The sequence below is a fragment of the Syngnathoides biaculeatus genome, chromosome 5 (assembly GCF_019802595.1).
Source record: "Syngnathoides biaculeatus isolate LvHL_M chromosome 5, ASM1980259v1, whole genome shotgun sequence".
In the NCBI taxonomy this organism is placed as follows: domain Eukaryota; kingdom Metazoa; phylum Chordata; class Actinopteri; order Syngnathiformes; family Syngnathidae; genus Syngnathoides; species Syngnathoides biaculeatus.
In genome coordinates, this window is record NC_084644.1 from 18,158,227 (window position 1) to 18,176,607 (window position 18,381).

The 18,381-nt window shown below is 40.0% G+C and overlaps 2 protein-coding genes and 1 long non-coding RNA gene across 10 annotated transcripts in view; 1 reads left to right on the forward strand and 2 right to left on the reverse strand.

Annotated features, from left to right (window-relative positions):
- Positions 1-13,256, forward strand: part of LOC133500620 (NIPA-like protein 2) — a 35,460-nt gene extending 22,204 nt beyond the window's left edge. For 3 of the 6 annotated variants that reach the window (XM_061819544.1, XM_061819545.1, XM_061819546.1), the window contains exons 4-11: positions 5,280-5,339; positions 6,044-6,165; positions 7,392-7,488; positions 7,735-7,870; positions 7,958-8,046; positions 10,904-10,967; positions 11,052-11,146; positions 11,310-13,256. In XM_061819544.1, coding sequence (XP_061675528.1) covers positions 5,280-5,339; positions 6,044-6,165; positions 7,392-7,488; positions 7,735-7,870; positions 7,958-8,046; positions 10,904-10,967; positions 11,052-11,146; positions 11,310-11,554 — 908 coding nt within the window. In that variant the 3' untranslated portion in view covers positions 11,555-13,256. Of the gene's footprint in view, positions 1-5,279; positions 5,340-6,043; positions 6,166-7,391; positions 7,489-7,734; positions 7,871-7,957; positions 8,047-10,903; positions 10,968-11,051; positions 11,177-11,309 lie in introns of all 6 variants that reach the window. The other 3 variants (XM_061819547.1, XM_061819549.1, XM_061819548.1) reach the window with 3 other exon arrangements.
- Positions 3,539-5,727, reverse strand: LOC133500622 (uncharacterized). The gene is made up of 3 exons (XR_009794988.1): positions 5,686-5,727; positions 4,730-4,916; positions 3,539-4,599 (listed from the first exon to the last, which is right to left on the reverse strand). It is a non-coding gene; the product is annotated as an uncharacterized LOC133500622 (long non-coding RNA).
- A 314-nt stretch (positions 13,257-13,570) lies between the features above and the next one.
- Positions 13,571-18,381, reverse strand: part of pop1 (POP1 homolog, ribonuclease P/MRP subunit) — a 30,899-nt gene continuing 26,088 nt past the window's right edge. The window contains exon 16 of one of the 3 annotated variants that reach the window (XM_061819543.1): positions 13,571-14,457. In XM_061819543.1, coding sequence (XP_061675527.1) covers positions 13,815-14,457 — 643 coding nt within the window. In that variant the 3' untranslated portion in view covers positions 13,571-13,814. The remainder of the gene's footprint in view (positions 14,458-18,381) is intronic. The other 2 variants (XM_061819542.1, XM_061819539.1) reach the window with 2 other exon arrangements.

The window sequence follows — 18,381 nt, forward strand, 5'->3', positions numbered from 1 at the left end:
GCCTATGACAGAGTACCAGAGAGGAACTGTGGTACTGCATGCGTAAGTCTGGTGTGGCAGAGAAGTATGTTAAAATAGTACAGGACATGTATGATGGCAGCAGAACAATGGTGAGGTGTGCCTTAGGTGTGACAGAGGAATTTAAGGTGGAGGTGGGACTGCATCAGGGATCAGCTCTGAGCCCCTTCCTGTTTGCAGTGGTAATGGATAGGCTGACAGATGAGTTTAGACTGGAATCCCCTTGGACCATGATGTTCGCAGATGATATTGTGATATGCAGTGAAAGCAGGGAGCACGCAGAGGAACAATTGGAAAGATGGAGACATGCACTGGAAAGGAGAGGAATGAAGATTAGCCGAAGTAAAACAGAATATTTGCGCGTGAATGAGAAAAGTGGAGGGGGAAGAGTGAGGCTACAGGGAGAAGAGATAGTGACAGTGGATGACTTCAAATATTTAGGGTCAACAATCCAGAGCAATGGTGAGTGTGGTAAGGAAGTGAAGAAACGGGTCCAAGCAGGTTGGAACAGCTGGCGAAAGGTGTCTGGTGTGTTATGTGACAGAAGAGTGTCTGCTAGGATGAAGGGCAAAGTTTACAAAACAGTGGTGAGGCCGGCCATGATGTACGGATTAGAGACGGTGGCACTGAAGAAACAGAAGCTGAACTGGAGGTGGCAGAAATGAAGATGTTGAGGTTCTCGCTCGGAGTGACCAGGTTGGATAGGATTAGAAATGAGCTCATTAGAGGGACAGCCAAAGCTGGATGTTTTGGAGACAAGATTCGAGAGAGCAGACTTCGATGGTTTGGACATGTTCAGAGGCGAGAGAGTGAGTATATTGGTAGAAGGATGCTGAGGATGGAGCTCCCAGGCAAAAGGGCGAGAGGAAGACCAAAGAGAAGGTTTATGGATGTGGTGAGGGAAGACATGAGGGCAGTTGGGGTTCGAGAGGAAGATGCAGGAGATAGGCTAAGATGGCAAAAGATGACACGCTGTGGCGACCCCTAACGGGACAAGCCGAAAGGAAAAGAAGAAGAAGAAGTACCGTATTGACACATTCTAGATTTTAGATCTTATCTGTTTAAATTAGAAACAAATACCACTGATAACATTACATATAAAGAGAGAAGGAAAACATACACAACTGTGGTAAAAAAGAAAAACTTGTTTTTTTAACAAGTATCCAGTTTTTCCCCATTACTTTGTCACCATTTTTAATTTCAGCCCATGGTGATTTTGAGCTTGACATCCCTGTGAAGTAAAAGCTAGCTCACTATGATTCCTCAAAGTACAGTTATCAACAATTATGGCACCCATTTATCTTAGAATCCCCATTCTTTGTCTGATACATGAATGCAGATGAATATGAATGAATATGCAGGTTAATTGAGTTTTGGTAAAGCACATTAGCACTGTAAAAATAACACAATGAAAGGGGGCGCCTTATTTAACGTTCTACACAAAAGAGCAGTGTGTTGTTATCAAGGGTGTGTGGCAGTGTTTTTTTTTTTTTTTGGTTTTTTTTTTTCCAGCTATGGTTTGCTAGCTAACACACTCCGATCCTCTGGTGCTGTTGGATGTGAGTGAAGGCTTCGAGGGGTGACAAAGATAGCAGGAGTCCTTGGCTGTGTAAAGAAAGGGATTGTGGGTGATAGATGAAAGATATTTTTTTAGGGGAGACTAAATAGAAGGACAAAGAACACAGCTGAGTACTGAAATATAATAATAATGGGTTATCATTCCAAGTGGGGAAAAATTGTAGACAATCCAAAACTGAGAGCATTGATGAGTCTGTTCTATTTGCCTGTCCAAACTCATGATATCCCAGTTCCTATCTTGTCCTTTTCCTGCGAGACTGCTTGTCAAAATTAAGTAAAGCATCATCCTTCTAAATAGTGTTGTGCACACCCACGTTTCACCTCTCCTTCCCCTAACGTAGAAGTCAATTTATCACTCAAAGAAAGGAGGCTGACATTCTCCACTGAAGGTCACCTTAAACAAATGGCAGCAGCACATAATATTGCAATAACAAAAATCCAATTTTTTACAGTTAACCCATTTGGAAATAAACCTATAAAGATGTGATTAAACTTTCAGCTAAATAAGATGTCCCATAAAAGTATGCCATTTAGCATTTACTGCTCAGCACTTACATTTTTAGAAGGGGGGGCAAAAAGTATTTGTGCTAAGGTTCCTGATTGTCAATAATACAACCATGGTTGTCCTGTCTCAATCTGTCCTGTGATTGGCTGGTGCCAGTCTGATCTGGATTTTTGTCACTGTCAGCTGGGAGAGGCTTTAGCTTCCTCTGGGACACTGAACATAAGAAGTGGGTAAAAACATGGAGCAATCGCCGGATGAATTGACAGAGTGTATCTTTCTACTGCTCATACAGTCAGCTGTCTTCACTCCTACCTGCCACAGAGAGCCACTTTTGTTAAATACAGTGGTTCCAAGATTACAACAACCTGTTCTAACCCGCCATGCGCCACGCCAAATTGGTGCTCATCACAGAAAGTCTTTTTGCTTGTGTTTTCAATGCTGTCATTGCACCAGGCATGTTTTACCACCTGAAAGTCAGTGAGATATACCAGGTCAAATTCATGACTATTTCAAGCGGCGAAGTGGGGGTCCGGAAAAAGTGAATCTCCCAAAATTCAATTCGCCCTAAAATTGGCTGTCAGCCCTGGATGTACCCTATCTCTCATCCATCTGGGACAGTAATAAAGATAAGCAGTTTCATAAGCGTCCAAATACTTGTGGACCTAACAGTAGTGTATAGTACCAAGTGAGCAACATTGAAAACATAGTACAGGATCGGCAATATTGTCGCATCGTTTATTTTTTATTCTTTTCCTTAATGGCATCTTGATTGCTGAGACAATGTGTGTTCTCCTTCAAGCAGACTCCCGAAAATACAACTGAGGGGTTGAGAAGAAGCTGTGTACTTAATGTGATGCGTGTTTAGTGCATACACACACACAGACGGCCTCAACTGCTTACCCCAAAGGTTCCCTTTGTCACATTTCTCATTTTATCAAGCTGTGTGAATCCTACTTTATACAGTGTTGCTATGGTGACTTGGCAAAAGCCAGCTGCTCCCAGAGGCACAGGCATCTTCCTTAATGTGTGTGTATTTCGATGGTATGAAATATTTAACAACTGACTTAAAGACTCTTTTTAATCCTCCAATTAGTCACTAATGTCCTTACAGCCTTGTGCACATAAGTGCCATGTTTTAGACTCAAACCGATACATAGCCAACATTCCAGTGGCATAGACATTATTGCTTTAACTTGAAAGTGTATATTGTTTTAAAAGTAGTTTGGTTTCACTTTCAGTGCCAGACAAATCATCTCTTGTGGCATTTAAGTAAAATGATTATTGTGCTTGCCAATCAATGTGTGAAGAAATTGTCATACCTTTTCAGCACATTTAATCTCACATATTTGTTTGTGTGTGTGTCTGTTATCTAGATAGTTTATGCACTGGCCGCCTGTCTTTTGGTTAACGTTTGTCACTATTTTCCATTACAGTACATCGTAACCCCGAGACCGAGTTGAGTGTTTTACTCTGTGATGACATTTACAAGATCTCCAGCATGACACTTTTCTCCTGCTATTTGCTCAAGATATTATTTGTATTTATGTGTGTCTATTTTGCTATACTTTCTGGCCCTTTCATCTGTATGCATCTTTCATTACTGACGTGTGTCTGTGGGCCTGGATCACAATCCATCTTTAGCATGCTCCAATAGTGTAATGGTTACCCATCAGTCCCAGTTTGCTGCACATTCCGGGGCAATACAAATATTTGTGAGGCTTGACTCGTGAGGAAATGATTGGTTTTCAGTATTTCATCTTTTGACACTGATTGTTGTAAATGTGTTCATGAAACGTGCTGCATCGAAGATCTTAATGAGTCCGGATGAGCTCCATCCATCTCAGGATTGTAACAGCTTTTATTGGCAGATCAAAGTGTCAACTTAGTGTGTACCATTGCCCTTAGGTATTACCTGGATTCATTCATAAATTGGTCATAAAATCTATATGTCATTGAGAAAAAACAAGTCTGCAAAGGTTACAACCACACAAACAATTGTGTTTTGATCTTGCTTTCTATTGGACACAATGTGTAAACAATGGAGTTGTCCAAGAGCTAACCAAAGTCCGGAGTCAGTCATCCCAGATCGTAATCAATTTGGTAAGACTGGAATTGTTGATTAAAATTGCCCTGCCTGATTAAAAAACACAATTTAGAGTTCAATCCTCAAGAAGCATCACCCAATGACAACCACGCCTAGCACAGAAGAGCTCTCAAATTCTCTACAATTCAGAATTGATAAGTTGCATGAAAATCTTGATGACCATCTGTCCATTCTCAGACACCGCTGGAGTGTCGGCTAAACGACGAATCTCTGGCACTTGCGAACACCACTGTTGACAAATCTACAAGAAGTAAAACCTTTTTTTTTAGTTTCAATATATATTATATAATATATAGGAGACGCCAGAGGAAGCCACTGCTGTCCAAGAAAGCATTGCAGCAAGTTCCAAGTTTCCAAAAGACCATGTTGATGGTCCACAGCACTACTTGCAAACCTGTGTGGACAGAGGAAATCACGAGTGAGGAACACACAATCCAGACTCTAACTTGCCCCTAGGTATGATTGAGTGCGACTGTTTGTCTCTATGTGGCCTGCGATTGGCTGAGAACCAGTTCAGGGTGTACCTTGCCTCCCGTCTGGTAACAGCTGAGATTGGCTCCAGCATTCGTGCGCCCCTCATGAGGATAAGTGGCTCAGAAAATGAATGGATGGAACACAGTTTTTTTTGGGGGGGGTCCTCTTCAACTGTTAGGCTAACCAGACTGGAGAACCTGCATCTCAGTTTTCTTGTGGCACAGTGTAGTTTTTATACTGTTTTAAGTGAAAGGGGGGATAAAAGAAGAGGCAGTTTAAAAAAAAAAATGCAAACATGAAATTATATCGAGAAGACAACAAAAGACAACATTACTAGTTGTAAGAATGATAAAGAAAAGTTATTATATGCATAACACAGATCCGAGTATTTTATGGGGCTGTAGTGCAACACCCTGTCGGGAAAGGACAGGACAAAACCTGTTTTATTGTGTCTAGACTTTTCTACTTTGAAGGCACACATTCAAAGGGTGAAAAAAAAGACGGCATTTAGAGCTAAGTGCCTCTATGACACTAACAAAGAATCAGAGGCCTAGATGGTTGTTAAACTAATGGGAACATGTTTTTTATTTCTCTTTCTAGCAAGCGCTCTAATTTCTGTGATTTTCCTCAAGGAGACTCTCTGCGTCTCCAACATTGTTGGTAAGCACACAATAACAGATGGCTCTGATGTCAGATTACTGGACAGGAGAAGAAATAACTTCCTAAAGTTAAATTCAATTAATATTGCTTTTAAACTATTTGTCAGCGACACAAAGAAATATGGAGCTTTACTGAGAAACCAATTACTATTGTTGAGGCAGAGCCATGAATGCTTTGCCGTTGTTACAAGTGCTACAAAGAAAAATGCAGTAATGTGCACTTTATGGATCAATATTCATTATATATATATATATATATATATATTATATATATATATATATATATATTCCGTGCCTCTAATCTTCATGTAATTCTCCATGAACTAGAAAGTAGGCTGCTTACTGACATGTGGAAAATAAAGCTCCAGGTTTTCACCATTTTGGTTTACTGTTAGGTCAGGAACTGTGCCAAACAAATATGAGCGTTCATCTGAGATGACACGCTCTGGCGCCCCCTAACGGGAAAAGCCGTAAGAAAGTTGTATGGAATCCTGTTGATAAAATGATAATCCAACCTCTTGCTAGATTGAATACTATTGTTTTGTTCATATTCTCTGGATTGAGAAATATATCAGTGTTAGGGTATCTTTGTTTTTTCTGTACAGTATTTTAAATACCATAGCCACGTACTCATGTGTGAGTGTTAATGTATACGGGCAATGAATGTTATCAAGCTGTCAACTCATCTCTCATCTGTGTCTTTAGGTGGCACCCTGGCAATAACAGGGACCTACGTATTGGTGACGTTTGCTCCCCACACGTCCACTCACATTACAGCCCATCTGGTCCAGTACTACGTGATCAGCTGGCACTTCCTGCTGTACCTCGTATGTGAACCCTTTCCAAACATGATATGTGTTGTATATACACAATCATGTAAGAGACAGAAGAGATATTTTCCTTGTGTCCAACATTTTGATGAGAACAACAACTCATGGGGGAGAAATCCAAGGAGTACAAGTGTATAAGAGCATGAATAAACAAACATCATTGTCTTTAAACATGTTATAGAAGCGATGCATAAGTTTGAGATTCTGACCTGGTATGAGTGTCATGGAGTATGTTTACAGTAGTTCATAGAAGCAAATCCTTTATCCTTGTCTTCCGAACAAATAGAGGAAAATAACTCATTTACTTGCAACACTAATGACGAGAACAAGTGGAACAGAAAATGGACATACACACAGTGGTCTTTCCACTTTCTCCTCAAGCACAGATTTTGTAAACTGACTGTGGTTGTTACCATAGGGATGAATGCGCTTCTGACAAAAGCTAGCATTTATTTCTGTCTAATGCTGTACCACACCTAGATCCATTCAACCCTGCCAAATCTCCATGTACTGTATATTGCAAATGTTCCCTGTATTGCTGTGGGCCAGTCGATTCCATGCACGTGCTGTCGTCCTTCCAGACCAAGAAAGATAGCAGCAAGCAGCTCTCCAAGTATTGGAGTCAGGGCTGAGTGTGTGCCCTGTGTAACAATATCAGCATTATTCACTCATCTCCAAGTTATTGTAATTCACATTCTCCACTTGAATTTGCTCTGCTTTGCTTAACTGATGCAAGAAATGTGCAATAGAAATGTTTCAGAAATTTGTGTAGAAATTACTGACAGGAGACGAGATCAACTGCGTTGAAAAAGTCCTGCGGTTAACACGCACACACAAACACACACGCATGTTACGCAAAGGCAGAGGGGGGATTTGGATTGATTTAAAGGTCAGTTTGCCCTTTTTCCACACTCTACGTTTGCATTCCCCTCTTATTCTCCATTTGTTCCCCCCTGTGGTGTTTGCTCAAGGTCCTTCAACAGCCGAATGCAATTGGACTCACAAGGACAGTGCTTCTCATTCGAAAAGACAGCAATTCATTTCTCACTCCCCACCCCTCCACCACCACCATAGCAATTTGTTTCAATTAAAGATAGAGCACTTTGTCATACAGATAAGATGGTCAGGAAAAGGGGAGAGAGCTAGTACAACTTGGATTTTCTTTGTGAAGTATGAGGAAATAGGATTTCCATAAATTAATTTCCCCGTCTCCTTTCCAATAGATGATTGAGGTCATCGCTTTTTGCATCCTGCTCTTTCTATACAAAAAGAAGAAAATGAAGCACATTGTTATTGTGATGCTGCTGGTGGCCCTGCTCGGTATGGACAAGTACACACTGCTTGATTGAGGGCGCGTGGGTCATGAATTATACCAATTAGGTGGTGTGTTGGTTGGTTGCATGGTTATCAAAACGGACCTGCGGTCACTCGGTATTTCTATAAAAAGGCAAAATAGTTAGCTAATTGACATACAGATGGGATCATTTATTTTGAATACTGTCTTACCTCAAACACCTGAAGTTGAAATTAGTCTTGCAACTGCATATTAGTGATGTGTTTCTGCAGCTTCTCTGACGGTCATCTCAGTCAAGGCTGTCTCAGGAATGATCGCAGAGACGATAAAAGGTCATCTGCAGCTCATATACCCCATCTTCTACGTCATGCTCGTCGTCATGGTGGCTTCCTGCGCCTTCCAGATCAAGTTAGTTCGACTTTTCTTTGTGGGCTTTCTATTCTCTGACTGACAGATCACATCCACATCAATATTAGTCTTACACTTCGTTCGCAGGTTTCTCAATCAGGCAATGAAAATGTTTGATGCCACAGAGGTGGTTCCAATCAACTTTGTGTTTTTCACTGCAAGTGCCATTGTTGCAGGTATGTTCACCACAACAGCATCACTCGGTGGCTCGTTGCAATCATACACCAACCTCCAAATTATGTTCGAGTTACACGATCTCATGAGATCCAGTATGATGGTTTATGGTATTATGATTGTAGGGGCCAGTCACATAGTGTTGTTTCTAATTTCTCATTTTAAGGCATTAAAAATAATACAAATAAAATGCAATGATTTAAATCCAAAAATTCTATTTTTGGTTTCCCCAAAAAAAATAAAAAGTCTTAAACAGCTAAGGAGACATGAACTGACTGGAATGGACATTGAGCTTACTTTCAAGGGGTTCAGGGTTCAAAAAACTGCTCAGGTCTTCCTATGAGGATTTGTATTCTCGCTCCTTGCGTGGGGTTCTTTCCTGGGTTCTATGCCTTCCACCCACATTCCAAAAGCATACATGTGAGGTTCATCCCTCTTTCCATCCATTTTGTGACCCGTTTATCCTCAAGGGTTGCGGGAGTGCCAGAGCCTATCCCAGCTATCATCGGGCAGGAGGTAGGATACACCCTGAACTGGTTGCCAGCCAATTCCAGGGCACAGGTCACACTCACAATCATACTTAGGGGCAATTAGTACATGTTTTTGGGATGTGGGAGGAAACCAGAGTACCCGGAAAAAACCCACACAGGCACGGAAAGAACATGCAAACTCCACACAGGCGGGGCTGGGATTTGAACCCCGGTCCTCAGAACCGTGAGCCCTACGCTCTAACCAGTTGTCCAATTTTTCCACAAAGTCAGGTTCAGTGAAGACTAAATGTAAACTGTCCATAGAGTTGGTGTATTTTTTTTTTTTTTTTTTATATACAGTACATGAGCCCTGTGATTGTTTGGCAAGCACTCAAGTCTCTACCACGCCTTTGAACCTACAGCTCACCCGCAACCACAATACAGACCAGTGCAACAGAAAATGGATGGCTTAACAGATTTTATGAGCAACGCATGAAATATCACATTTTAATCAAAAGCAATTCCAGTTTGCACCAGGATTTAAGTACTGTAGACTTAGTTGTGTGCACATTAGCATCTCTGTTGTTCTGAGCATCAATAATTGAAGTAGCACAAATATTTTCAGAACAATTACAGTGAAGAAGTATTTGAACACCGTGCTATATTGCAAGTTCTCCCACTGAGAAATCATGGAGGGGTCTGAAATTTTCATCGTAGGTGCATGTCCAGTGTGAGAGAGATTATCTAAAAAGAAAAATCCAGAAATCATAATGCATGATTTTTTTAACGATTTATGTGATACAGCTGCAAATAAGTATTTGAACACCTGTCTGTCAGCTAGAATTCTGACCCTCAAAGACCTGTTAGTCCACCTTTAAAAGTCCACCTCCACTCCATGTATTATCCTGTATCAGATGGACCTGTCCACCCCAAAAAATCAGTAAGACTCAAACTTGTAACACGGCCAAGACCAAAGAGCTCTCCAAAGACACCAGAGACAAAATTGTACAACTCCACACGACTGGAAAGACTACGGGGAAATTGCCAAGCAGTTTGGTGAAAAAAGGTCCACTGCTGGAGAAATCATTAGAAAAAGGAAGAAGCTAAACATGACGGTCAAGCTCAATCGGAGTGGAGCGCCACGCAAGATATCACCTCGTGGGGTCTCAATGATCCTTGGAAAGGTGAGGAATAAGCGCAACCACTACACGACAGGACTTGGTCAATGACCTGAAAAGACTTGAGACCACCGTTTACAGGGTGACTGTTGGTAATACACTAACACGTCATGGTTTGAAATCATGCATGGCACGGAAGGTTCCCCTGCTTAAACCAGCACATGTCAAGGCCCGTCTTAAGTTTGCCAATGACTATTTGGATGATACAGAAGAGTCATGGAAGAAGGTTTTGTGGTCAGATGAGACCAAAAATTGAACTTTTTGGTCATAATTCCACAAACCGTGTTTGGAGAAAGATGAATGAGGAGTTCCATCCCAAGAACACCATCCCGTGAAGCATGGGGGTGGTCACATCATGCTTTGGGGGTGTTTTTCTGCACATGGGACAGGACGACTGCACTGTATTAAGGAGAGGATGACCGCGGCCATGTATTGAGAGATTTTGGGTAACAACCCGTTTCCCTCAGTCAGAGCATTGAAGATGGGTAGTGGCTGGGTCTTTCAACATGACAATGACCTGAAGCACACAACCAGCAAAACCAAGGAGTAGCGCCGTAGGAAGCATATCAAGGTTCTAGCGTGGCCTAGCCAGTCTCCAGATCTAAACCCAATAGAAAATCTTTGGAGGGAGCTGAAACTCCGTGTTTCTCAGCGACAGCCCAGAAACCTGTCTGATCTAGAGAAGATCTGTGTGGAGGAGTGGGCCAAAATACCTCCTGCAGTGTCTGCAAACCTGGTGAAAAAAAAGTTACTGTACCAAATATTAACATTGGTTTTCTCAGGTGTTCAAATACTTATTTGCAGCTGTATCACACACAAAAAAAAAAAAAACACTTAAAATATCATACATCGTGATTTCTGGATTTACTTTTTAGATTTTGTCTCTCACAGTGGACATGCACCTACAATGAAAATTTCAGACCTCTCCATGATTTCTAAGTGGGAGAACTTGCAATATAGCAGGGTGTTCAAATACTTATTTTCTTCTCTGTAATAGTACTTAGTGAAGTAAAAGTGAAAATCACTGAAGTGGAAGAGGCCAGTCCATGGTGACAAGAAGTTTTAAAGATCATTTATAGTTTAATATTATGCATAGAAGGTGCAGAGTAGAACATTGAAAAATGAAAACAAGTGATCACAGACAACATTAGGTACAGTTCCACCTACTTATAAATGCATACACCTATATTGTTGTGACATCTGTCTTACAGGAATCATCTTTTACCAGGAATTTGAAGATTTGGCACTACTGAATATTTTCATGTTCCTTTTCGGGTGAGCTCTCACTAAAACCCACATTTTAGCTAGTGATTTCATTTTGTAGTTATAAGGAGTTAACGTTTTCCACATTGTTTGCAGATGTTTGCTATCCTTCCTAGGGGTTTTCCTGATTGCCAGAAACAGGCCAAAAGTAAAACAGGAATGCAACTTTATAGCCATGGATATTGTCCCTGGTACGCTATCAACATTTAAGTGAGCAGAGGGTACTTTCATCACTTATACAAGACAACAAAGATGTGCTAGCTAGATGTAACCCACAACTTCTGTGATGGATGACTGGTGCAGCGCTGGTATCTTTGGATTCATTTAAAGTGTTTTTCTTTTTGTGTTGGCAAGGAAAGAGACTTACAGACAGAGTGCAGCCTGAGACCAAAACTCAAACATACGGATCGTTGGCAGCCAAGTTTATGTGCAACAGAGGTGACCAAACTGAAGAGTCTTGGGATTTCTCCCATCTGCTGAGACTGAGGAAGTGTAAATGCCTCCTAAAAAGTAAATCTGCAGCCTATTTTAAGACATTCTCTGGACAACCCTCTTATCTGCAGTACCAGATAACAAAAATAGTGACAAGGAGGTATTAGCAACTCCCAAAAGTGGAACTTCATGTGACATGACTAGTTCTGTCTCTCTCACTCACACTCACACACACACACACACACACACACACACACACACTCACACACACACACACACACACACACACCTCAGATCTTATTTAAAAAGAAAAATGTTCCATCAGTGTAATGATTTGCACATTAAAGCAAAATGTAAAAAGGTGCGGTATGCTTTTGGTGTATATGTCAGTTACTGACGGTGGTTTGTGGGCCATGAAAAAAGATTGGACCCCTTCTTAAATTCTTATATTTTTGCAGTTTCCCCAGTTCCAGATCAAACTAATGGAAATAAAACGCCCAACTGATCTTAAAATGCTGTTTTTTTTTTTTTTTTTTTTAAATGATTTTATTTAAGGACAAAACGTTTCAAAGCTAACTGCCCCTGTGTGAAAAAGTAATGCCCCTCCCTAAACTGAAACACTGTTTGGGCCAACCTCAGCAACAACAACAAAAATCAAGTGTTTGAGAACTGGCAATGAATCTCTCACATCTCTCTGGACATCTTGTTGCCCACTCTTCTTTGCAGGATGGAATTCAGCAAAAAAATAGAGGGTTTTCAAATATCTACGGCCTTTTTAAGGTCATGCCACTGCATTTCAATTGGATTCAAGTCTGGACTTGAAATAAGCCATCCATAACTTTTTTTCTTCCAAAGGCCACTTGGTGTGTTTTGCATCGTATTGTGCTACAAAACCTAATTGAGCTTCAGATCGAAGTTACAAATTCATGGTGGAATATTCTTCAGAATTCATGCAGACTTCACGGTGCCCTCAATCATAGCAAGTCGACCAGGTCCTGAGCTGAGACAGGAGGCCTCGAGTTCTTTCACAGTTGTGGTGAGTACCTTTGTGGCCTCCTGGATCGGTCAGTTCTGTTCTCTTGCAGTCATCTTTTTCTCCATGTGAGATTAATGACCCTGCCTGTGGTTCTCTGGAAACCTAAAGCTTTACAAATGGCATTTGTAACCCTTTCGAGGCTGACAGATGAATACTTTTCCCCCACTCTTCTGGAGTTTTATTTTTTTTGCATGATGTAATTTTGTTTATTTTTAGCTTTTTCCACACAGGGCCAAGTCACTGAATTTTTTTCCCCTTGATGAAATCATTTAAAAATACCATTTCAAAGTTGACTTGGGTTATATTTGTACATTATTTACATTTGTTTGATGCTCTTACAATGGGGAAACTTTTCAAAAATATGCGCGGACAGGCCAATGCTTTTTCTTTCCATTTCACCTCAAATAATCCAAACCACATGAAGACTTAAATCTAAAATTGAGTTGCCAAGCAAACAAATCTTTAATTCCCTCTTAACACCCACAGATTATGGGATGTGTATACAAGACGAAACGTTTAGGGAGGAGTCTGCCCCTTCTCTCACATTGCCTCTGCTGTGTCATATAGTGTTGGTATTTTTGTTCCTGCTGGTGAATGTGATGCATGTAGGCTAAAGTGTTGGTTTTCTTCTGTTGAGGAAAAAGGAAATATGGTTGATGAAATACTGTTAACTTTGGGGTTAAAAAATGTAAATACAATTGTACTTGCTCATGGGGGAATATGCTTGGAACAGATAAGGAAACAAATGTTCATGCAAGCACATCAGCTTGATGTTGACAGATGTAAACATAGAAAGAAACATCGATGGTTGGTTTTGTTCTTACAGTGCTTGGCTCCATCCAGCACAGGGTCTCTTGAATGTGTGCAGGGTACAAGAAATCTCAACACAATTAAGGCATTCTTTGATAACCAGTGCCACAAAGGTTGATTTCGGTCACAGATGATGGGCTTGCCATGATTTTTTTTTCCCTTTAACAGAGTACAGTACAATTACATGTGTGTAGTAATGATTCAGACAGAGTGATATATGGGTATTTTATTAACTTCAATTAAAAAAATGCTATGGAATTTGGCTTCCAACATGTTTAAATCAAAATCTTAGTACTGACAGACTCCATATGCATGCAAAACAAGCATTTCAAAAAATGTAACTAAAATGGTAATAGATTAACTTGATGACCAGCACTCGAGTATTTCTAGCAAATGTGAAATTTAATATTACCAGGCACACTTTTACTGCCTTACACAAATTTCAGTATGCAGTGAGATCACTGTACAAGGACAGACAACAAACTTGCATGACCCTATCTATTATGAGAGGTTTTTGAGTTATCCATGAAGATAAAAATTATAATTGCCTCAAAATCAAGCAAGTTCAACATATGTTCCACTCAAACCTCTATGTTAATTTTAGCAAAGCGGTACTGAAGAGACTTGGTATTGCGTAGCAGCACTATTCCTCTGTGTTCCAGAGGTTGACTGATGAGTGTCTGGATGAGGCCAGTGACACTCACAAAGCCAAGAGCCTCCCCACTCCCTGCAGACAGGGAGAAGTCTGCCTGAGTCACCCAGCCTAGCGTCACTCTGGAGCAGTGAGAGGTGACACTTGGCAGGGGATTCGGCCACACTCCCAAAACAAAATCAGAAGCAGGAGAAGATGACTGGGGCTTTTCAAACATGGTGGTCGTCTGATCAGTGATTGAAGGAGTGTCTTTACTTTTACTCTTACTATGTTTGATGGTGCTTTTCAAGTGGTCCTTGTGGCGGGGCTCCTGAGGGCCGCGACTAACATGCCCTTCATTCAACAGTTTGAGGTCATCGGAAGTGGGAACACACACCATGGTATGGAGGTCTGGCTTACCCTTCAACAACAGTGACAGACGTACCCAAACCAGACTCATGCCATGTCTTGCTTGGAATGACATCTTTGCAGCATGGTCCAAAGGTGTCATTTCTCTTACACCGTACAACCTCTGACCTTTACATGAAGTGGGTCTGCACCAACTAGAGAGAAGCCTCAATGACTTCCTGTTCCTAGGAAAAAGTGGTATGGTTAAAATGTAAAAAGATACTTCAATGTATGCATAAATGAGAAGGACTGAGTAAAAACGTGAACTGGTTCTCTTGCTGCTTCAAGGACATACCATCATAAAAAAAAAAAAATTATGCCAGGATTTACAATGGTGTGAAAAAAATAAGTTTGCCCCCGATGTTTAATTTTTTGCATGTTTGTCACACTTAAATTTTTCCAAATTGTCAAAAATCCAAGGGAATACAAAGCAAACAGAAAATGCAGTTTTGAAAGTTAAGGGAGAAAATAAATGCAAACCGAGATGGCATTGTGTGAAAAAGTGATTTTCCTACCTCCCTTTAAAAAAATAACACGATATCAGAATTAAATTTCTTGAGCCACATCCAGGCCTGATACTGCCACAGGTGTTCTGAATCATGAAAACAGTGCCACATCCTGAATCAGTGAAATACAGCATTCCCTTATCTACTGGAGTTACATTCCTTATCCCACCCACCCATCTCCACAACTCACAAAAATCCACCAATAAGGGATGCTGTATTTAAATACAAATGTATGATATGTGCCTTATTTTTGCAACCATAAGGGGCACTTAAATGTCTTACATTTTCCTCAAAATGGACAGTGCACAATTAGTTCCAAAAATGAATGTTGTGACTACACTAATGAAGTACGCCGGAACACACAGTTACATTGCTAGCATGAATACTAGCATGTGTTTTAGCATGCAATCCACAAATTGGCAAGAGCACGCTGTAGACCAAAAGATCTCAAAAGACAGACAACATGCAGAAATCTAAATGAAGATGAAGATGTTGAGGTTCTCTCCAGGAGAGAGCAGGTTGGATTGGATTAGAAATGAGCTCATTAGAAGAACAGCCAAAGTTGGATGTTTTGGAGACAAAGTTCGAGAGAGCAGACTTCAATGGTTTGGACTTGTCCAGAGGCGAGACAGTGAGTATATATTGGTAGAAGGGTGTTGAGGATGGAGCTGGCAGTCAAAAGAGCGAGAGGAACACCGAAGAGAAGGTTGATGAATGTTGTGAGGGAAGACATGATGGCAGTTGGTGTTAGAGAGGAAGATGGAGGAGATAGGCCAAGATGGAAAAAGATGACACGCTGTGGCGACCCCTAATGGGACAAGCCGAAAGGAAAAGAAGAATTGTTAACTTTTTAAAATTTTGTGGCTGCAACACATTCCAAACAAAAAAAAAGAAAAAAAATGGGACCGTCATGTTTACCACTGTGTTACATCAAGTTTTCTTTTAACAAAATTCAATAAACATTTGGGAACTGAGGACAGTAATTGTTGAACCTTTGTAGGTGAAATTCTTTATTCAATGAAATCTAGTTTGAACATGATTTACAAATCTTTTTATTCAGTTTTTATTTATGCTTAACAATGTCCCAACTTCCTTGGAATTGGGGTTGGAGGTTTATGGGCAATCACTTCTCCCATACAGGCCCATAGAGGTTTAGATTTTTTTCCTCCCTTAATACAAAACATTTTAAAAAATGTATTTTGTGTTTAGTTGCGCTGTCTTTGACTAATATTTCCATTGGTTTGAAATGTGCACAAATGAAACCAGGAAGGGGGCAAACAATTACACCATTGTATGAGTAATTTATACTGTATATGATGTTCTGGCTTGCTGCAGTGTTCCAGACACAGAGTAGAATTTTTCAGTTTTGGAATAAAAAAAATGTTTATCAAGTTAATGTGTTCTAATCACTGAGACAGTTTCATATTGAAGGAAGGCCATGACAATACATACTGTATATTCTATAAAGATGGACGGACAAAGAGTTTAATGATTGTCTGCGATCTGAGTTGTTTGTGCAAATGAAAACACTTATTAATAAAGTTGAAGTTGAATTTATGACATAGCAGATTGATCATATGACTTGAAATAAGATTTACAATAAGATTTTTTTTTTTTAAATGGATATTCTCAAATAAAAATTATTTGCCACCCAAATAAATTGAAAAACATTTTTGTCATTATTTATATATTAGGGCACAAGTATACTGAAGCAGCCCACTTGGTCACGAATTGGGGTGAATGAGTGATCAAACAACTTTGACGCCACTGCAGTGTAGATCTCAGTCAAGCTTCTCACAACACTGCCCGACAGAACATCTTAATGAGATGGGATCATTTAATCAGCATTAAAGTCTTAAAGAGTTACATGGGTTAGTCGTGTTCATGAGGTTAAAGTGAGTCTCTGTCTAAATAACATCTTGTCACATGAAAAGTTAGGACTCCCTTAAGGCTCTATACGAAGGACAATATTAAATCAATGTAAAAGCCTCCTAAAGGTCATGTCATTGCAAGAGACTCCAGTTATTGATCAATGTAGATGAAATTCAGTCAAGCATATGGATGCCCTTTACTTTCAAATTAAACCTCAATAAAACAGAACTTGCACTTAGTAGTTTAGAAACCCACCAAATGACTTTGTTCTGACCTCTCCCGCAATAGTAAGCAAACTTTGCATCATTTTTTTTTTTTTTTTAAACAGATTTTTCCACATTTGAAACTATGTGTTGTGTTGCATCAATGACGATGTTAAGATTAAACAATGGCACACAAATTATTGACACACCAATCAGGCTAGGACACCAGTGGGTGGGGTTTCCTCAGCACATTTTGGTAATTTCCGAAAGCAATTTTTACTTTGCTTTCTAATGAAATGTCTAGAGTTTACACCTATCTTACTGGCTTTATGGGTATGAGACAATAATTAGAATTTTATAATGATCATCTGACTGGCTTTGATGTCACAATTTCGGCAATCCCATCAACGACCACAAAAAACATTTACTTACCATCGCCATTGTGCACAGTATATTTAAAATCTGAAAGCTAGTTTATTTTTAGCCTTTTCGCTTGTTTTTTGATGTAGTATTGTAAATATCTGTCAAATATATATTCACACACATACATGTATATAAAAAACACTTTTTTTTTTTAATAAACGTCACCGGTGTGGAACGGACGGGCAGACATCTGAGACAGACAACACGTAGTGCCCGGATCAGACAAGACAAATTTGCTCTTTCACAATTGCACTATGTCAGACTACTTGCAATAAAATCTTGTCTTTGGATACCACTGCATTCCGTCTTTTACAGTCACAAGGCTTTATCTTTTGAACTGAAACGCAACCAGATACACCTGTAACAACGGAGTTTGTGTGCAATGTAATTTAATTACAATAAAGTCATTTAATTACACTAAGCTAGCAACCATAATTTCTATCAGATGGTAACGGTTTGACCTGACTTAAAAAAAAAAAAAAAAAAAAACTATGTCAGGAGCCAATCCTTGAAAGTCCCTAGAAGTTATTAACATTTTACCATTTGTTCAAAATGCTAGCGAACACTTTTGAAAATACTTAGTATACAGTACACAAGTGTACCAGTAAATGAAGTCATTTAAATAGTTGGTTCAGGAGCACCACGAGGATCTTTCGACAGCGGAGCGAGAGGAGCTGGAGGCGATTCAACTTTTTCCCCCATGTATAAGGCGCACCGCATTATAAAGCGCACAGAATAGACAACCGTAGAGGCTGGGGTTTCGTTATGCATCCATTAGATGAAGTTGCACCAAAGGCTCAATATTCATCCATATATAAGGCGCACCGGATTACAAGGCGCACAGTGGGCTTTTGATAAAGTTAAAGGCTTTTAGGTGCACCTTATAGTGCAGAAAATATGGTAATTTTTGTGGAATTAAGTGTGTGCATGCCTCCGTCACGCACCCTTCTCTTTGCACCGAACGCCAAAGGTAAATGAACATTTTTTTAGTATTCTTTCCATTATGTACACTTTGAATGCTTATTTTTAGGGCTTTTAACAGATTATACTATTTACAAATAAATTGCATTTCTAGTTACAAAACTTTCACTTCACGAAAGGACTT